The sequence below is a fragment of the Mobula birostris genome, chromosome 2 (assembly GCF_030028105.1).
Source record: "Mobula birostris isolate sMobBir1 chromosome 2, sMobBir1.hap1, whole genome shotgun sequence".
Taxonomy (NCBI): Eukaryota; Metazoa; Chordata; class Chondrichthyes; order Myliobatiformes; family Myliobatidae; genus Mobula; species Mobula birostris.
This window is the reverse complement of record NC_092371.1, coordinates 49,813,751-49,835,204: the sequence shown is the minus strand read 5'-3', so window position 1 is coordinate 49,835,204 and position 21,454 is coordinate 49,813,751. Positions and strand designations below refer to the sequence as shown.

Sequence of the window (21,454 nt, the reverse complement as noted above, 5' to 3'; positions counted from 1 at the left end):
GTCTCCTCTACTGTCAAGATGAAGCCACACTCAGGTTGGAGGAACAACACCTTATATTCCGTCTGGGTAGCCTCCAACCTGATGGCATGAACATTGACTTCGCTAATTTCTGTTAATGCACCACCTCCCCTTTGTACCCATCCCTTATTTATTTATTTATTATTTTTCTTTTCCCTTTTTTCCCTCTTTTGTCTCCCTTTGTCCCTCTCACTATAACTCCTTGCCCATCCTCTGGGCTTCCCCCCCTCCCCCTTTCTTTCTCCATAGGCCTCCCGTCCCATGATCCTCTCCCTTCTCCATCCCTTTTGCCAATCAACTTTCCAGCTCTTGGCTCCATCCCTCCCCCTCCTGTCTTCTCCTATCATTTCGGATCTCCCTCTCCCCCTCCTACTTTCAAATCTCTTACAGTTAGTCCTGACGAAGGGTCTTGGCCCAAAACGTTGACTGTACCTCTTCCTATAGATGCTGCTTGGCCTGTTGCATTCACCAGCATTTTTTGTGTGGGTTGATTGTATTATCATGATGATGTTTTCTAGAATTGTACAATTACACCATTAAAAATCCTATTACAGAAGCTTGCCATAGCTCTCTGTTAGTTTTTTGAGATATAGCGTCCGACAGCATGGAAACAATGTTTATTAAACTGTTTTCTGGGAAAAGAGGAACAAATCAGCCATAAACATTTGGGTTTAGGACACTGGATTCCTTATTCCACCACATAAATTTATTTTTTGTAATTCCCATATCTTGTCTATGAAACTATCTATCTTATAAGTAACGATATTGTTTAAAACTGGATAAAATATAATTAGGCTTTGATGCTACTAGGAAATTATATGTACAATAAGATGTAACAAATTTATCATTCTATCCAGAGGCCTACGTGTCAATAATTATGGTATCCAAAGTGTCATTAATTTCAGAGTATTATTTAAACATTTTTATGTGCATTAGAGTGAATGCAAGGAGATTTACTAGAAAGTTGCCTGTGATGGAACATTTCAGTTATGAGGAGACACTAACTACGATGGGTTTGTCATTTTCAGAATAGAAGTGGCTGAGGGAAATTTGATAGGTAGATAGTGATGAACATGAGGTAGGCAGTAGGAAACATTACCCTCTTGCAGAAGTGCCTAAGTTAGATGGCTTTGGGTAAATGTTTATGTATCAAGGGTTAGAGTAAAGCAAGAGGTTTGGGAAGACCCTAAGGAGGAGTTCTCTCACCTAGATCATGACTGGAATCAGAAACACATGGCCTGAAGAGAGTTGGTAGAGGCAGGTATTCTCAGAACATTTAGGAAGTGTCTAGATGAGCACTTGGATCACCAAGGCATATATTCCAAGTGCTGGTGTATGGGATCAGAATCGGTTGTAGGTTGGAATGGTGAACGGAAGAGTCTGTCTCGCAGTTGCATAACTTTATGTCTATTTGACCAGGCTACCCAATTAACTAACATGTTACATTATATAATGAATTCAATAAAAAAGTGGGATGAATTTGGTGGGTCATTTGAAAATGCATCAAAGTGATGAGAATATTTCAAGCTTTTGTCTCAATTTTTGCTGTTAACCACAGGAAAGGAGGCCAGGAAAGAAGTGAGAATGCTTGGATGTTTAAGGATGAAAGAAAAAGAAAGAAGTTACGAAAAATGCTGAAGAGACTGAGAAACAATGACACGTGCAGTATGCCTGGCCTTACTTGTTTCACACATGACAACCAGCACTGGCAGTCACCTCCATTCTGGACATGTAAGAGAACAATACAGTAGATTGCAAGTTAAAATTGTACATGTAGAATCTGACCTACGTAAATCAGACTTGCATAATGAAGTCTACTAAGATTCTTGAAAAGTGACAGCAATAATTTATTCTTGGTTTATTGCATCTTGAAAGTAGAATATGGAGATAACTGTTTCACAGATAAGGGAAAAGAGGTGTTGAACTATAGTGAGAAAGTTGTAAAAGTGGATCAAAATTATGAACAATGGATGCACTCTGGATGTTTCTGTAGCTGGTAAAAACAGAACACAATGTGAGACTCATTTCTGTCACCCTATGTGTAGTGAATTGATGAAGATAAATGAACAGAAGAGCAAAGCTAGAGGATTAGGAGAAAGTAGAGGGTTTGACGGAGTTATATAAATTAAGTAAGTTAAGGGAATTATGAAGATTTTGACAGCTAAATATTAGGAGGAGTAATATAGGATGTGACTCATTTATAAGTATGGTAGATGATGGCTTAAATCAACATGGAGTTTTTAGTCATTTGGATTTCCTGAGGAATGTATTCCTGCAAATTGGAATTAAAGTCGACTATTCTATTGAAAATATTAATGTACTTCCATGATTGTGGAATTCAGAAATGGAAAATGTTGTGGAACCATTAATAAACATTCTAGGTGATGAAAAGAAAATGGGATGTGAAGCTCAGCTCTGGTCTGAATCAAATAAATCAAGTCACCCATCATTTGTTTCTAAGCGGGAGGACAAGAAAACAGAAATTTTGATTTATTAGTGCTTAGTTTAATTAGTGCTGTTTTGTTTGTGAGTAAATAATAGCTAGACAGTCCAATATACAATTCAACAACAGTAATTAAGAGGTTTGATCTGTCACCAATATTTTTCTTTTTGTAAATCAAACATCTCTTCTAGTGGGACCTTTCTGTGCATGTACCAGTGCAAATAACAACACCTACTGGTGCTTGAGGACATTCAATGAGACCCATAACTTCCTGTTCTGTGAGTTTGCGACTGGTTTCCTGGAGTACTTTGATCTCAACACAGACCCTTACCAGGTAAATTTACTCACTAGTTCCTGGGAGAATGCCGATCAGCTCTGCAATATTTTAAAAACAATTTTCTTGCATAAATACAAGCTGGAAAGAAAATGGTTTTCCATCTCTTATCATTTCCATTTAACTGTAGGATATTTACTAACATATTACAAACTAAACCAGTATGAATTGTTTATACATATAGCTCTGCAGCAGAACAAAATTGTTACAAATTCATGATATGCAAAGTGAACAGATTAGTAATTGCTATTAACTGCAAACAATTCTTATTATTGTTCCATTTATTGACACTAGTTCCATTGGTTCTGTATTACAGAAAATTCTTTCAGTATCACACAGTCACGTTTGAGATGTTCTAATACACATATTCAAATACATTCTACAGAATACAAATGGTGCTGCTGCAAACATTGAGCATTATCTGGACTTTTATATGAAGAAGGATCTGTTGAATGTCAATACCTTGCTAATTGAATCCTGTCCCCTCTATGTACTCCTTAATTATGCACACCATCTGGTGCTTCTTTCAAGTTTCTAATTGCCTGTCTTGCGGTATGATCAGTAAACAATGTTAGACTTTTATAGAGCCTTGGCTGTGCCACAGTTGGAGTAATGAGAACAGTTTAATTATACAAATTATATAAAGATTCTGGGGAATGTTTTCCCAGAGTGATACCAGGACTATTTCTATATCTCTCTAGAATGATCAAGAAGATTGAATCTCTTTTCATCAGAAAGACATCCAGGGAATGTCTGGTAGAGTTCCTCAGGAATATGCAGGAACTCGAAAGAGCAGAGACAGAGACTAGAACTAGGCAAGAGAATAAGATTCAACTTCGAAGTTCAAAGTTAACTTACTATCAAATGTTACCCATATACGTACTACCCTGAGATTCATTTTCTTGCAGGGATTAACAGAGAAAAAAGAAATAAAATAGAATTTATGAGAAACTATGCAAAAACAAACAATTACTGCCAAACGCTAATGTGCAAAAGAATACAAACAATGCAAATAAAGATAATACTGAAAACATGAGCTGTAAAGAGTCCTTGAAAGTGAGTCTGTAGATTCAGAGTAAATCAGTTCAGAGTGAATGACGTTATCCACCCTGGTTCAAGAGCCCGATGGTTGTAGTAGCAGTTCCTGAAGCTGGTGTTGTGAGACCTAATGCTTGTGTACCTCCTGCCTGATGGCAATAGTGGGAAGGGGGCAAAGCCTGGATGGTTGGGGTTGATGATGGATGCTGCTTTATTATAAATGTACTCAGTGCTGGGCAGGAAAGTCATCAACAATCTAAAGGAAAATCCTGAGAATCTTTTTATTCAGCAAATGTTTAGACTGGGAAGCAGATGCCACATAGAGCTGCTGAGGGGAGTAACATTAATACATCCAAAGGAAGGATAGATAGGCGCATGAAAGAAGAAAGTTATAGGAGAATATATTAGTGGAAAAGGCTAGTGTAGAATATTGACTTTGCCAATAACCTGTTATATTGAGTGTCTTATTTTCATACCTTAAGTACATTTTGTTTTGGGCTAACTGAGACATTTTGCTTGGCACAATCTGTTCCCATGTAGTCACAACCAAAGAGCGACATAGCTACACCACCTTCAGAACATAGATCCTAAAAGAGTGAGAGGCAAGCATAAAGCAGTGTTCACAGAAATTTTCTAACCGCTGGCATTGGAACAATTAGAGTTGGGCATTTAGTTGCATTAAACTAGCAGTTGATTTGAAAATGCTTTGAACAACTATCCATAAAACAGACTGATTGCATCTTTATATATTATAAACACTCACTGGACTGTTCTAATGCAACTGACTAAGGTTGCAGTGAGGCCCTCTGCTGGTCGGAGTCAACAGGGGATGCTGCGTCCTAGCGGTCTAAATGATGTGCAAGCTGGGACAGAACGATACGGAGAATAAACTGTTGCCCATGTAGTAGGCTTCCCCTCTCCACACAGCTGAAGAATCCAAAGGAACAGCAGAGACCAATACATTTTGGGACCAGCACTATCGCAGGGGCTGCCAGTAGGCGTTGAACTCAATGTAGGACTGCCTCAGGGACTCCAGCTCTGGATTTTTCCTCGGGATTTATTCCTGAAGCCTTCCCCAAGAGTGGGTGTAGCCACAAAAGAGCAGAGGTTTGAGATCAGAATTGTCCTTCTCCTAGGTGAGCTGCCAACCACAGCTGACAAGCCCCATCTACTTGAAGCAACTGGCTGTAAGGCGCTAGTAAAATCCTTTTGCCCCTTCTCCTGTCAGTGGAAACTGTTCTGCCAGGCTTTGCAGTTAAGCCACATATGGAGGCCAAAAGTTGGACTTGGTTGTCAGAGGCTATTGGAGATGCATGCCATTGGGAAAATTTAATAAGTAGTGGGAGCTTTCAGTAATAATATCCAAATAGAGATGGATAACAGAATGACCATTAGCCTGTCTTCTTCTTAACATATCTTTTCACCTCAAGAGTGGCTGACACTAGCCAACACTGAAAGGCCACATATTACTGCAACTGTTGCAAAAATGCTTAGGTCCAGGGATCAAACTTCTCTTTCACCTTTGAGAGAAGCAGCAGTTCATTAAGGTTTATAACACATCATCTCCACCTGCAAAACAACTGCTTTGCTCATTTGTAGATGACCTAATCACTAATTAGGATTAAAAGAAAATGAATGACCATTTGTTACACAGTTACTCCCTCAAGTCTTAGACACTACAGTTGCTTACTGATTCTAAATGAGTACTTTGGAGCCATCCTTCCTGGTTTGCCCTTACCCTTTGAGCTCAGACCACACCAACTTCCAAGGTGCTGCTTGATTGTTCTGCCTATATCACCCACTTGTGAAGGTACAACAGAGCTGAAATGCCACATCTGCAAACAAAAAAAAGAACAAAGTGTCAAGATTCTGCTTCTTTACGAAATCATCATCGCACAAAATGAAAAGCATGGCCTGAAAAAAGGGCACTTTAAAATATGCACAGAAAAATTAGGAACTCTTATATCAGTAATGTACTAGTACTGTAAAGAGTAAAATTAACACTGTAAACAGATTAAAGTCTGTCACGGGCCTTGTGGCCCATCAGGCCGGTGCTTATGCCAGTTTCCATGGCATGAAGCGACTGTACGAGACTCCCCCACCCCCCCGGATAGGATGCCAGTTTATTGCGAGGTTTGCCAGTGCCCATTCTCAGCTAGGTAGACTGGAGCATTGCGTGGTTAAGTGCCTTGCTCAAGCATACACACGCTACCTCAGCCGAGGCTCAAACCCACGACCTTCAGTGCAATGTCCTAACCACCTGACCACACGCCACACGCTTTAAACACAGCATCATGCAAACTGACTGTATAGGAGGTGGAAGCCGATTCACTTGATTTGCATAATAAGGTCTGTTCATGCTGTTTTAACAAACCAAACTACGCTGTGGAAAAATGTAGTCTGCCATTGAAGTATGGCTAATAATTTCTAAAAGCATAGAGACAGTATCTGTCCTCGAGGACTACTTAGAATTCTAGCTTGTCTACCCTGAAGAGTACATCAAGGAAAATAATCTTAATGCATAAGAATCATTTAATGAAATTCCATATTTTCCACTTATAGCTGATGAATGCAGTGAACACATTAGATCGAGATGTTTTGAACCAGCTGCATGTTCAGCTAATGGAATTACGAACCTGCCGTGGTTTTAAGAAGTGTAACCCACGGACCAGGAATATGGACACAGGTAAGAATGTCATACTCATTATGAAGAATGCCAAATGTAATAACTTTTAATATCAAACTTAATTATTTTTACATGTGAGCAAGTAACATTATTTTTCTATGTTTATAATTTATGGATCACGAGAGAAGTCTGATAGTTCAATAAAAATATTAGATTCATCATGGGGCCTATTAATTTTATAATACAGTTCATTCAGAAATTAATATCCTTTTTTAAAATTTAGGATTGACCATTATGACTGAACAAAGGTCTGAGTTCATATCTGGTATGTCATTAATATTGATTTTTATGGAGTATGGGCTAGCCCAAGGGCTGAGTTGTGTGTTATACATCTCTGCACTCTTACAGTGAAGACATTCATATTGGTGAGGGTGGCTAGTCATTCAAATTTCACCTAAAACTGAAAGTCTGTGGGAAAATCCAAGCTCATTCTAATAGTTCCTCCATTTTGTTTAGTTGCATGGTAATGATTCTTCAAAAATACAAACTGAATTCTTTAAATTCAAGCAGCCTTGTGACTCACTTAAATAATTTCAAGACTTTTTCTCTGTTTAGGAGGAAAAGATGAAGAGAAGTTTGATCAATACAGGTAGCCATTTCATCTAATATTGTTTTTTTATGCATTGGCAACGATATCAATTAATGCAATAAAAGCCTGTTTATTCTTCATGAATGTTTTTATTACAGTGAATTCTGATTAATTAGGATACATTGGGACCAGTAAATTTTGGCCCAATTAAGCATGTGCCTCAATTTGCTGAACTTTCATGGAAATAGGTAAAAATGTACAAAAAAAAATAAAAACAAAGTTTCACTGAGTAATAAATTATGTACTTAAATGAAATAGAGAACAAATTAGAACAGTACCAATACTACATCGGTACTATAAAACTGTGTATTAATTCTTAATAGTTATCAATGGAGGAATTCATCCAGGGTACACTGCAAGACCTTTATATTGACTGCAAATGAACAAAATCAGCACAGACAACTAGTGCAGATAATGAAATACCTTCATACAAAGCTTTTGATGATTGTATCCTCCAAATCTTCATTTTCATTGAAATATTCAAGATAATTGTAAAAACCTTCAAATTCTGCATAGTTCCTAACTTGTTGAAGTAGCAAAAGTGTTTCATTTTCAATCCCAAGCTGTTTCTGGCATCTCTAAGCCTAAATGCTTGAAATGCCAGTGAGCAAAACTGTGCTGAATTGTCTTGCTGTTTATTGCTCACCAACTATCAGTGATAAAAATCTCTGATTGTTGAGCAGAAACATATGCAAGTGGTGGTATTTGAAAAGTGTGCACTCCAAGCACGGTGTCGTGCCTAACAGCCACACAAGTGCACGCAACAGACTCTGCTTCAAGACTGTTCGGCAACAGTCCCCTGCCGCAATTAAGCAGCATAGTGTCCCAAATAAATGAAGGGAATCCTCCCAACAATTTTCTCAATTAGGTTTTGTTCTTTAAAAGTTGTCCCAATTCAGAGGCTGGCCCGATTAACTGATGGCCCAATTAATCAGAATCCACTGTATTTGTTCTAGTTTATTGTGGGTAGATAATTAGGAAATGACAGAATCATTGTATCTATGTTGAGAAAGAACTGAGCTATTTATGTGCAGCATGTCTGTATTGAGAAACAGTGTTTCGGGTCAATAACCTTTCATCAGAATATTGCTTTTCATGATCTCTCTTTAAAAGAGCCACACAGATTGTTTATGTACGGAAATGACAAACTGGAATGATATGGTAGGATAAGATTATAGGTACACGCAGATATCAGTAAATATGTATAGCATCCAATTTTCAGCATGTTTCTCTTCATAGTTTTTCATCCAGGAATTGAGTTTGCACTCAACATGAACAAACTCAATACTACTTTCATGTATGTTCCCCTTTTGAGTTCCTGTTTCAAGATGCTAAGCATTATTATTTGTTTGTTTGTTTTGCTGCTTAAACAACAGGCAATATCAGCGTCGGAAATGGCCTAAAACGAAGAGACCAAACTCCAAGTCCCTGTGAGTTGTGCAAGAACTGCTTCAATAGATCTGCCTACAACTCTGCAACTGCAGCAAACCGCTTGCTGCTTCTTGCATGCATAGCCAGAGCATTTACACCACTAATTCTCCATGTTACTTCACAATAGCATGTCTGGAAAAAGGCTTCCTATATAATATGCACTTGGAGAGATTATTTCAAAGAAACAGTTACTCACACATGATTTCTATTTATCTATTTGTATGAAGTCTTGTATTTGCCTCAGCATTTTGAAATTGAGACAGGTGAAGCATTGTATTTGCATTTCTTTTGCTCAGCTATTCTATTTGCAAAGCAACAAATCTATACTGAGGAATTAATATGCACAGCAAATTTGAAAAACTCTACCCTGTAATCAAAAACTAGTCGGGTTACCAATCAATGAACAAACTAAGAATGAAACTCATAGAACCACGCTAAACAACTCAGGTCCAAACAAATTCCAGGAAAATTTTAAAAAATACAGATGCTGGAAATCTGAAATTATAATAGAAAATACTAGAATATTTCAGCAATCAGGATACATCAGTGGAAAAATAAACTGTCCACTTTACAGGTTGAAGGCCTTTCATCAGAAATAAGAAAGATGTAAATTCATAGAGTTACTCTTTCTATAACTATAGCTGGCATCTACCAGGAATACCTGTACCTCAGCTATAACTTGGACTTTGCTTGGGCTTTCTTCTACTAAGAGAGGTAGTAGAGAGTAGGAAGAGCTGGAAGAAAGATTGTAGAGAAGTCTGGGGTGCTTTGTCAAAGATGAGAAAGATTTATTAGAAGCTCTGGGAAGGAGCCCAACAATTTAGTGTCAGAAGGGTGTTTCAAGTGTGTGCGTTCTCTTCCATAAATTTCTTACCTCGAGGAGGCTCCTCATCTCGCAGATTGCTTCAGTATATTTTTTATCTACCTGAGGCAGACTTGTCAGTTCTCTCTGCTTCTCTGCATAGATTAATTGCCTTCAAAACAACGCTGCAGAAGCTATTTATCTCAGGAAAGACCCATTATCTCATTTGCAAACCAGAATTTGTTTTATTATGACTGACTTGGATATGTGAAATGTGTTGTTTTGCAGCATCAGTACAGTGCAAAGGCATAAAATTACGATAAATTACAAAATAAGTAAATAGTTCGTGGACTGTTCAAAAATCTGATGGTGGAAGGGAAGAAGCTGTCCTAAATCACTGAGTGTGAACCTTCAGGCTTCTATACGTCCTCCCCAATGGTAGTAATGAGAAGAGGGCATATCCTGGATAGTGAAATACTGATGGATGCTCTGAACTTGCTAACCTGTGAACAGATCTATCTCCGCAAAGCCTGTGCATTCTGAGAAATCATGATATGTACTATTGACTACAAATTTGTTGATCAAGTTTTCATCATGTATTGGTTACTAAGTCCTAGCTCAGACCAGAGTGTTGTAATGAAGACTAGTATAATTCAGAGATCTCTGATAAGGATAGTATTGTAGCAGATTGTTAATTCTTTACCTGTGCCATTGAGGTTAACTAAGTGTAACTTTTGTGGTCAATAATGAAACTACCACATAGAAGTATTTGCATTATGATTTGCTAGTTAACACTGCTACAGAGGATCAGTGACAATTGGTAGGTGGAATCCTGTAAGACTGTGAGTGCACACAGGAGTGTAAGAGGGCTGATCGTTATTTGCGAATGTCAGTTGGTAGTACTGGCAATAAAGTTTGTATTTTGGGGTCTCTGATTTAAGGTTCATTGCAGAACGTAGAACATTACATTACAGCACAGGAGGAGACCCTTCAGCTGAGCACGATGCCAAATTAAAGTAATCCCTTCTTCGTGCACATGATCCAAATCGCTCCAGGCCCTGCATATTCATGTGCCCATCTATAAGCCTTCTAACACCACAATCATATCTACTTCAACTACCACCCCTTGCAGTGTGTTCCAGACACCTACCACTCTCTGTGCAAATAAACAACTTGACCCACCTACCCCCTCAATCTTTCCTCTCTCAACCTCATGGTATGCCCTCTAGTATAATAGTTCTACCCTGGGAAATCGATTCTGGCTGGCTCCCTATCTATACCTCCCATAATTTTATAAACTTCTGTCAGGTATCCTCTTAGCCTTGTCTGCTCCAGAGAAAACAATCAAGTTTGTCTCCTTATCACATTTACTCTCTAATCCAGGCAACATCCTGGTAAACATCTTCTAAGCCAAATCCATGAGAATTCTATGGCCAAAAAAAAGGTAAATGATTTTTTTCACCTTCCATGAGCACACTAATTTCTTATAAACATTGTTATACAAATACAATATTTTAAATTAAAAAATTGGGCATGATGCTGGGTGGATGAATCTGCAGGTGGAAGGCGTCATGTACTAAAACCACTGTGAAAATGCCCATCAGAGTTGATTCAGCTGCAAATGACAAGAATGGAATCAATAATAGCAAAGGGATGATCAAATAAAGTACAACAAGATCAGTTTCCTGATTAAATTTGACCGGTTTAAAATAATTTTTGTCTGAGTCAAATTTTTTGTAATGAGAAAATACATAAGGTATTACAGATTCTTGCAGGGACTATCATCTCAGCCTCTCAGGAGGGCCAGGAAAGTCCCCAAAACACAGGAAAGCTGGATATAATGAATGAAATAACCAATTAAATCCACAATATTACTTTTTTTATATTTTGGCAGCATTACAACTATTCCAAAAACCTACCTTTTCATAAATTTTAACACAAACGTGACTACAGTACTGAGGTACAGTTTATGTAAATATGTTTACAGTCTCTAGAATCACTTCATGCTTGGTTTGATATTTTGTAGCAAAGAGCATAACACAAGACTTTGAAAGATTTGGAAATTGTATTGAAAACAAACAAAAAGAAATTACATTTAATGGAACGTGTGGTAACTGTTTCGTTCTATGACTCCAAAATCCTAACTACTGTCTTTTACTTTTCTTTTCATCAGCATTGATTTCTCAGTGAAGGAGAACTCAAAACATTCTTTATTTCTCTTCTGCTGGATTAGCCTGCTAAAACACTGCATGCACTCATAACGTTTGTGAGTTTGGTTTTTATTTGAAATGATATTAGTGTGGCAACCTTTGCTAACATTCCTTCATGTTCTTCATCTAATTCCCCTATCATTGTTAATGTTCTTTGACTATCTTTCTTATTTTTAAGGTATTGTGAAAATTTTAATATGAATAACTAATAACTTTCATGTCTGGTTTCTAAACATGAACTTTGCAAATGTGATAACTGGAAAATAGCATGCCTGCCTAAATCATGTAGAATACCCTTTCACTATGGTTCTCGGTGGACCCCACTGGGCGTATAGCAGCAGAGCAGTGATTAAAATTGGACTAAAAGGCCAGAGGCTCAAATTTAAATTCCCGACATCTTGACTATCTGGAATATTGTTAATAGTATGGGTATTTATTATTGTATTAATCATGAGCCATCTTTATTCAAAGCAACCCATCCTCAGACCCAGTAATGTTGTTGATATTTAGAAACACAACAAACCATAACAGTTACATTGAACTAAAGAATAAATAAAACCAGATGAACCAGCTGGCCTTGCCCCAGGCAATGAACTTGGATATGTCCGTGTCACTCCCCAGCCCAATGGACCTTGAAAAATGCTTCATATGAATATCTGGGACTGGTGGAATTTATTGCACAAACCCGTCAGTCAAACAATAGTCTGACACAGTTGGACTCACAGACTTATGCCTCAAAGTTAAAGTGCCAGGTTCACTTTCACAATCTCTGAATACGTCGTGGAAAACAAATCTACAGATGTTGGAATCCAAAAATAGAGACTTGAAGTACTGAACCAGACAAAACAGTCTGAGAAAGTGACCCTTTCTCAGACTACTGGTTTCCCTTTCCACGGATGCTGTTTGACTGGCTGAATACTTCAACTATTTCTTGCTTTCTCCTAGTTACATACTGTTCCACACCTAGAACTGACTCACCAGCGAGAGTAGCACAGTTAATATACAGGACATGGGATTTGACTCCAGCTCACATGAAGTCTCCTGTCAGTAGATCAAACATGGAAAAGGAAACCTCTTTCTGATTGCCATTACTCTCCTTGCTCAGCCGCACCATTGCTTCTTCACGGTGAACAACGTTAGAAAGGAGCATGCTATGGCTGATGTATCTGTGTTGATAGAAGTAAACAGCACACAGACATGTGGAGACTAGGAGGCTTTGTCTTCACACATAATAATGTGTGGCTTCACAATGGTGTTAAAAAGAATAGGCATAGAGCAGATCTAGAAACTTAAAGTTAGGTATCCAAGAGCACTAAATTCCAGCAGCAGCATGAAAAGCAGATGTGTACACTGTCATAAGCTGTCACTCATGGCCTGGTGTATCACTCACTCTGGCATTGGTATCAAGCCAATGAATGTGCCCTAGTCCAATGCAGAGTAGAAGAGCTACACCAGACACACCTAAGATAAAGTGTCAACCTGTTGGAGTTGTAAAATAAGATAGTATCAAAAACGGTGTACAATTCACATAACCATAGATCAGATCAAAGATTGGAAGTTTTTAACCACCTAGGCTTAAACAGTCCACTTGATTTGCATACTATCCACTACCTTGGACATTCACTACCTCACACCAGTGCACAGTGGCTGTGGTTCCAGTTGCACCACAAAGCAATACTGCCATAGCAACTCCAAATCTAGAACATTCACCAGCAAGGACAAGGGCAGCAGGTGCATGTGCTCCTCCAAGTTCCAAATCAGAAATATGCCATCGGTATTCATTATCTTCAGGTCAAAATCCTGCAACACCTTCCCAACCTACAGAGTTGGGGGTACCTTCATAGAAGGACTGCAGCCACTCAAAGAGGGCAACTTATTATCACCTTAAGGACAACTGTGGATGGATGATAAATGCCTGCAACACCCAGACTCCAAAATCTAAATAAAAATCAAAACCCTGTTGTATGACTCCAAACACAGAGTCAGCAACTGTTCCATATCTCTATGGAGATACAGATGGTCCTCAGATGGATCACTATTGAAATTCAGGTAAAAATTCTTTTATTAAAAAAGATACCTGCCTTACTTTGTAGAATTTGACACTTGACTTGCTCTGCACCATTAAGTAAATGGTAGATCCTCTCTCAGAGCATTGTTTGATCTACAAATGACCCAGAAGTGATTTTGTTTCACTTACCACCCATATATGTCATGAACATCTATTTCACTTTCTGGCATTTTTCTCTTTTTTTCCTTTTTCCGCCCCCTTTTCTCTCTTCTTCTATTCCCCACTCTGGCCTCTTACTTCTCCTCATCTGCCTGTCACCTCCCCTGGTGCCCCTCCTTCTTCCCTGTCTCCCATGGCCCACTCTCTTCTCCTATCATATTCCTTCTTTTCCAGCCCTTTACCTTTCCCACCTACCTAGCTATCACCTTCTAGCCTGCCCTCCACATTTTTATTCGGTGTCTTCCCCCTTCCTTTCTAGTCCTGATGAAAAGTCTCAGCCTGAAACATCGACTGTTTATTCATTTTCATAGATGCTGCCTGACTTGCTGAGTTCCTCCAGAATTGTGTTGCCCTCAGTTTCCATCATCTGCAGAACCTCTTGTGTTCATGACTTACCATTTGGCCCCAATGCTGCCACTATTCCTACGCATCACATTGCTTACCTGAGTCAGTTGTTACGCATCCATTTCAAGTTTAAATGTACCCAAAGAATTAGTTTGCCATCAATCCAAATATGCTTTATATTTGCCTGTTCATCTCACCTGTATTCAAATTTGGACTTCTCTAGTTAAGGGAAACGTGAAATCCTTGTGCTCCAACATTAAGCATCTTTCCCTTGCTTATAAACAAAAACTCTCATTTGCTCAGCTTTTATTTGCTATATTATGATGCAAGACCTACATTATTTAAAGTAGTAAACAATTGCCAAGGCTTTTCATATTCCAACATCATTTTCCTATCATTTAACCTTGTTTCATGGTTTATTTCAGAGGACAACTCTGGGAAGGATGGGAAGGTTAGACTCTGGACAATGATGACTTCATCAACAACATCAACTGGTGACAACTTGAAAGTCCATACTGACAGGATGGTAATCCTGTATGATCATGGACTGAATTTCATTTTTAGCCTTGAAGATTGGATAAACTATGGGGCTTATGTAGATAGAAGGTTCACACTGCTGGGGAAATTTAATGAAAACAAACTTTCAAGGGCCAATTATGTAAATGAGAGTGGAAAGTCTCTTCCATTGATTATTAGCCTATTTGCTCAAAGCATTCCATCCTTTGTTCTCAAGCCATCATTTCAGCATACCATATTATTGAAATACAGTAAACGAGCGATTCTACAGTCATGGAGGAGAGAGGTGATTTATTTTTCGTGGAACACTGGAGTTATTGGATACTTACCAGTGCAAGTTGTAATTTGTTGGTAATGAAGTCATGCAAGTTTCAGCCACTGCCAATGGGTCTTTGAGAAGAATCAACCAGTTAAGACCAATTTGGACGACTGGATCAAATATCAATGCAAATGCAGGAGAGATAAATGGAAATGAGTATCACAGAACAAGGTGAAATAACTGGAGAAGATCTTATAGAATATGACTTTTGGTTTGAACAGAAAAGGAACTGAATGCTTTAATAGTGCATAATGATTTTAGCAATTACCAGCATAATTCTGAGAATTCTGCTTTGTTGCCATGATGGTGTGTTCATTCAGTTTAAGCCCTCTATTTCTATACACCTTTGAAGTACATACATTTAAGGGAGAGCAGCTTCTGTACAATAAGTAAAATTATATTTGTAAATATTTACTGCATTTATATCCATCAATGAAGTTCATTTAAGTGGTTTAGAATTTAAGTAATACAATTTGGAATGTCCGGCTACATGTAATGTCAGGAATTCAATTACATTTTAAAATTAGCTCTTTGACTTATCTAATTGTTAATAAGTTTTAATATCTTGTTCCGTGTTGAATTAAGTTCCATAAGTTCAGCTGTAATGCTTTCATTGAAACTTGACTTTACATAAATGATGAAATGAAAATCTGGATTTTTCTTCTTTTAAAAAAGGAAAGCATAAAATTTATCTCTGGCACTGGATGCACAATATCGTTACAATTGTGTGTTATAACCCTCTTCCAAATTACAGTAGTTTCTATTGGCTGTGTTGGATTTCTAGCCTAATTTTTTTCATTTAGGTATAAGTAAAAATGAATCATTTGCTATGAAATAAACCATAGACTAAGAAATTTAACACTCCTTTGTTGTATACAGATTAATCTAACAGAATAAAATTGGATCAGTTAGCGTTCCCAAATAGTCTGAAGTTGGAATGTCAGGTAATCCTTAACTGAACAAAATCATATGCATAGGAATACAGCATATTTCCCGTCACCAACTTTTTACATCCTATCCACAATGCAGTCTACTCTGCCTCCAAAATTCAGTTCCAAGCCAGAGTGGAAGATGCTGGCACCACAATAGCACAGTTACTGAGGGTGACCGGAGATGAATTTATAAATAACAATCTAAAAATGGGTACAATCAATTATGATCTAGCAGACTAAGTGAAAATTTACCTTTTTTTTTAAAATGTTCTAACATGAAGCACAAAACAAAGTTGATGTGGTTTACAATTTGCTTGCTTTTTCAAATGAAAATGTGTAATTCTTTTCAAGGGACATTTTTGATACACAAGTTATGGAGAATTATTAATCCAGTAAATGAATCATTCCAGACTGTAAATAGTTACTTTAAAAAAAACTGTGTGCATTGTTAGTAAGATTGCATTAATTGCAACATTGTTTATAAAATAATTTGTCATCAAAGTAGGTTACTATCAGAATATATAAATGAACGGCTAGTTCAAAATCTAATGAGTGAATTGAATAATCCCTGCCTCAAACTGAAATGCACTCTTTGAAATGAGCAAGCACCAAAGAAAAGACCACAGTATTAAAATCTCTCCAACTCGCCATACCTTTGTGTGCTGGTCCCTACAGACCATTCAACTATTGCTAAAGTTATCTAGAATATGTTGTAAAATTTGCCCTTTAACATTTCTTACAGATATAATATGAATTTTGAGAAACATTGTTGCATATGATGCAGTTGTACAAACAAGTTGTTGTTATTATGAGGTGTTTGTCTGAGCTTGTGTATTAATATTTTAATTCTTTCAGGCATTTTAAACAAGAATAGAATATCTGATTTTGTAATTGTAACTTTCTCACATTAGTGTTGAAACAGTCTGTAATCTTCGGACTGCTGAAACAACGTCGACAACAAACATCAGTTACAAGACTAAAACCTTTTTAAAATACTATTAAAATTTTACTGTGATGTGTTAAATAAGTGTCTGTCTATAGCCTTTATCAACAAGCCTAAAACCTTACCAATTTTTAAAACAGTTTTGTGGCACATTCTGTTTGTTCGGACAGTAAAATCAAACAGAATTTAGCATAGAAATGGGTAAGGATAAATTTCAGCAACAATTTGAAGAACGAAGGTATTTTGTTAAGAAATACCTCCCCTATTCAATGTCCTTTTGAAATTAGCATCTGAATGCTAACGATACCCTGAGTATCATATCTATCTTTGAAAATTGATTTTCTATGCATTTATCATGCTAATAGAGTATCTTAAAGTAGATTAAGAGGAATGTAAAGAGCTACAGAAAAAATCAGCACATAAAGTATCATTCTTCAGATCTTATTAAAACTATAATGACAACACTTTTCATTAAATCAGAAAGAAATATTTCTGCAGTACTTAGAATTTACAAATTGAAATATTGCTTATTAAACTCAAATGGACAAAACCCTTAATATTACAAAGTGAAGGAAATGCTGGTACTAGACTTTGACTATCTGATGCAAACATAATACACACCAATCTCCATACGTGGTGTCATTTATACGTAGTAACTCTGAACACCTCTGAATGATTTGAAAATTTCATCTACCAGAAATATCTCAGGCTGCACTGCAAAATAAAACAAAGGCGAATTTGAATTAACAGAGTGGTATTATTTACCAAGTTTTAATAAGAACTAAGATTATTTTCCAAGAAATAAATTCCATGTACAAAGAATAAACAAGCACCAATGACACAAAAGTAAACTTTTCCCTACTTTGTTATTTGTCCAATTTTTGTCATACTGTTTTGGTATTTGATCTTCTTTCCCTGTTAGCAAAGTTTAAATACAGTTGCTTAAATTGAGTATTATATTTTAAAAGTATTTCAAATCCATAAAATTATTTTTGGATCAGCCAACTAATCAATGGCATTATCCATGCAAGGGGGTTTCTGCTAGAATTCACCTAAAATAACACAGACAAAACAAAAAAAAACAACTAATAATTTTCAAGTGCAAATTGCATCCACTGTAAATCCAGGTTCTGGATCACTACACTGCTCTAAAGACCACTCTGCTTCATGCTGACACCACAAATTAGCCCCATCCTTAAAATGAATTAATCACCATGACAATTTTCCAATAATTACACTCCTTTGCAGCCTTTTGTGGAGTCTCTGAAAATTGAGAATGTCTTTGAATGTGCAAGGGCTCCAGTGAAGGTCATCGAAAAGCTTTCATTCATTTTAGCACACTGAAAAATAGATTACTATGAACAAATATAATGCACAAAAAATCCCCTTAGCTTTGGGTGGAACATTGGCTGGTTGGCAGAAAACGGAGAGTGGGAATAAAGGGATCCTATTCTGGCTGGCTGCCAGTTACCAGTGGAGTTCCACAGGGGTCGGTGTTGGGACCGCTGCTTTTTATGATGTATGTCAATGATTTGGACTATGGGATTAATGGATTTGTGGCTAAATTTGCCAATGATACAATGATAGGTGGAGGAGCAGGTAGCGTTGAGGAAATGGAAAGCCTGCAGGGAGACTTGGATAATTTAGGAGAATGGGCAAAGAAGTGGCAAATGAAATACAATGTTGGAAAGTGTATGGTCATGCACTTTAGTGGAAGAAATAAATGGGCAGACTATTATCTAGATGGGAGGAGAATTCAAAATGCAGAGATGCATAGGGACTTGGGAGTCCTTGTGCAGGATACCCTAAAGGTTAACCTCCAGTTTGAGTCGGTGGTGAAGAAGGCAAATACAATGTTGGCATTCATTTCTAGAGGTATAGAATATAAGAGCAGGGATGTGATATTGGGCTCTATAAGGCACTCGTGAGACCACACTTGGAGTATTGTGTGCAGTTATGGGCTCCTGATTTTGGAAAGGATCTTCTGACATTGGAAAGGGTTCAGAGAAGATTCATGAGAATGATTCCAGGAATGAAAGGGTTAAAATATGAGGAACATCTGGCAGCTCTTGGGCTGTATTCCCTGGATTTCAGGAGAGTGAGGGGTAGAAACATTCTGAATGTTAAAATGCCTGAGCACATTAGTTATGGCAAAGTTATTTCCCATGGTAGAGAAGTTTAGGACAAGAGGGCGTGACTTCAGGATTGAAGGATGGCCATTTAGAACAGAGATGCAGAGAAATTACTTTAGTCAGAGGGTGGTAAATCTGTGGAATTTGTTGCCCAAGTCATTGGGTGCATTTAAGGCAGAGATAGATAGGTTCTTGATTAGCCAGGGCATCAAAGGGTATGCAGAGAAGGCAGAGGAGTAGGGATGACTGGAACAATTGGATCAGCCCATGGAGTAGATTCGATGGGCTGAATGGCTTACTTCTACTCCTATGTCCTATGGTGTTCTGGTCTTTGTTAAAGTCATTTTTGATCATTTAAGTAGGATGAAACTGGGTGAATATATGCTGAATTAAAGCTTACAAGATTATGGAGAAAGGGCAGAGAGGGTGACAATGAGTTGTTATGGCAGAGAATCAATGCTCTTATGGTGGGACACATGGCTGTATCTCTTCTATGAAATGTATTTTCTTTCCAATTGGAGGCTTCAACACCATGATAAAGATGCATATATGTTATAACTAAACCCAATGGGCGGAAGTAGTCTGGATGTGGTCAGCTGTTTCAAAGGGAATTGCTGATATATAATTGTTCTAGTGGCGGTGGGCAGATCTGCTATGACTGGCTAATACCATTGTTTCAGTCACTCTGCTCTGCCACTGAATTTCATGTCAGCCTTGGAACTCATTATAGTGGGACTTTCCACCATAATATCTGTGACCCATTGATTTGAGATGGATAGCCAGTCATTTCAACATTTCAGTTAAAATTCATTAAGTATTTCATTTCATTTTGACAACATGGTTATTTTTATATTAGCACTTTGCAAATGACTCTAGCTATCAAAGAAATATTAAAATTGTAAAAAACTTCAGAAGAGTTTGACAAAAGGCAAGGATCTTTCCCTGTGGTTAAATAGATACTGTACTCCAGGAGCTGACCTTTAGTGGTAAGTACTCTCTCCCCTGAGGCCTCTCTTCATCTTGACACATGCTTCATGATTGTGGAAGACCAACTTTATTGGCCCTATGCACCCAGCCAAGGAGAGTCTAAATGGTTGGGAACTCTGAATGGGGAGGTTGAATGCAGCACCATATAGCCAATTACTTTTTGAAAAAACTGTATTAATCTTCCTACAGCAGATTATCTATCTCAAATAATATTTTCTAATCTAATTTTGAAAACAATTGCCTGATTGCATTCATCAGCATTTGTCATTGTGTGCATGTTTCAACAGAAGCTTCAGGAAGTACTCTGTTATTTTACAAATATAGGTTCTATAACTACAGTGGGTCTATGTTATTAAGTGTCCACCAAATAACAAAAGAATAAAGGAGAAGGTTAAAAGGGATATGTACATGACATCTTATAGTAAAAATTTATACACAGTAAATGCAGGCAAATAGCAAGCATACTATCTTTCTGCACAACTCGAGGCTGCTGTCATTTCCTCCTTCTCAGCAGAAGGATAATGCAGAAAATGATAATAAAGAGAAATATGTGAAGATTTTGTTGAAAAATTATCATGTTGAAAAGGGTAAGAAAGGACATGGAATTTGGATGTGATGAAGAAGGATGTGCACACTTTGACATTAATCACCCAGTTTTTAAGTAAATGAAAATAAAATGGGAATTTCTCTAAAAATAAATTCGGGGTGGATGCATTATTTTCATTCACTAATGTACATGTGAATGGAAGTAATTCACTCAACTCAAGCATTCAGTATTTATTAAATGGGGAAAATAGTTTTAATTTCTTCTAGTAACTAGTCCATCCTTCTCTCTATAAACTGAATGAAATTGTTTGCCATTTCAGTGTCATACTTCACCAAGTTGAACTTCAGATGTCAGACATAAGTTCCTGTTGAAACTTCCAGCAGCAACTTATCAATGGCGAGAGTAACAGAGTTAATATTTCATGTCAATAATCCTTCAGTTCTGTTTCTCTCTCCACAACTGCTGCCTGGTGTAAAATCATAAAAGAACAGCAGAAGACTAATCAGTCTTTTCAACCTCTTTCACCATTCAATAAGATGAAGGTTGATCTAATCTTAACCTCAGCACTTCTGTACTCTTTCTGCAAATCCCTTCAATTTCTTTGTAGTTTAAAATGTCATTTAATCTTGAACTTCAAAAATATTACACAACTCTCTGGGGTAAGAACTTCCAAAGGTTCTTCAGTGAAGAATTTTCTCCTCATCTATATCTGAAATTGGTAATCCTATATTCTGAAACAATGTCCACTGGTACCAACCAACCCTTCTAAGTGAAACATCCGTGGCTCGCCCATTCTTGTCTTCCCTCCAGACCTGCCAATTTCAATAGAGACCAGGATGGCCATCCTGATTGTAGCAGCTGATAACTCAGAATCGCATATTTAAGTGTAAAATTGATACCACCAAAGACTCTGCTGACTAAATCTAAACTTCCAGTAGTCCAATCACTCACCTGG

The 21,454-nt window shown here is 37.5% G+C and overlaps 1 protein-coding gene across 6 annotated transcripts in view; it reads left to right on the top strand.

The window, feature by feature from the left end:
* Window positions 1–16,902, top strand: part of LOC140186401 (extracellular sulfatase Sulf-2-like) — a 348,168-nt gene extending 331,266 nt beyond the window's left edge. For all 6 annotated transcript variants that reach the window (XM_072240682.1, XM_072240639.1, XM_072240655.1 and 3 more), the window contains 6 exons: window positions 1,577–1,749; window positions 2,653–2,795; window positions 6,396–6,519; window positions 7,075–7,108; window positions 8,485–8,538; window positions 14,549–16,902. In XM_072240682.1, the coding sequence (XP_072096783.1) occupies window positions 1,577–1,749; window positions 2,653–2,795; window positions 6,396–6,519; window positions 7,075–7,108; window positions 8,485–8,538; window positions 14,549–14,579 (559 nt within the window). In that variant the 3' untranslated portion in view covers window positions 14,580–16,902. The remainder of the gene's footprint in view (window positions 1–1,576; window positions 1,750–2,652; window positions 2,796–6,395; window positions 6,520–7,074; window positions 7,109–8,484; window positions 8,539–14,548) is intronic.
* Window positions 16,903–21,454: the final 4,552 nt, after the last annotated feature.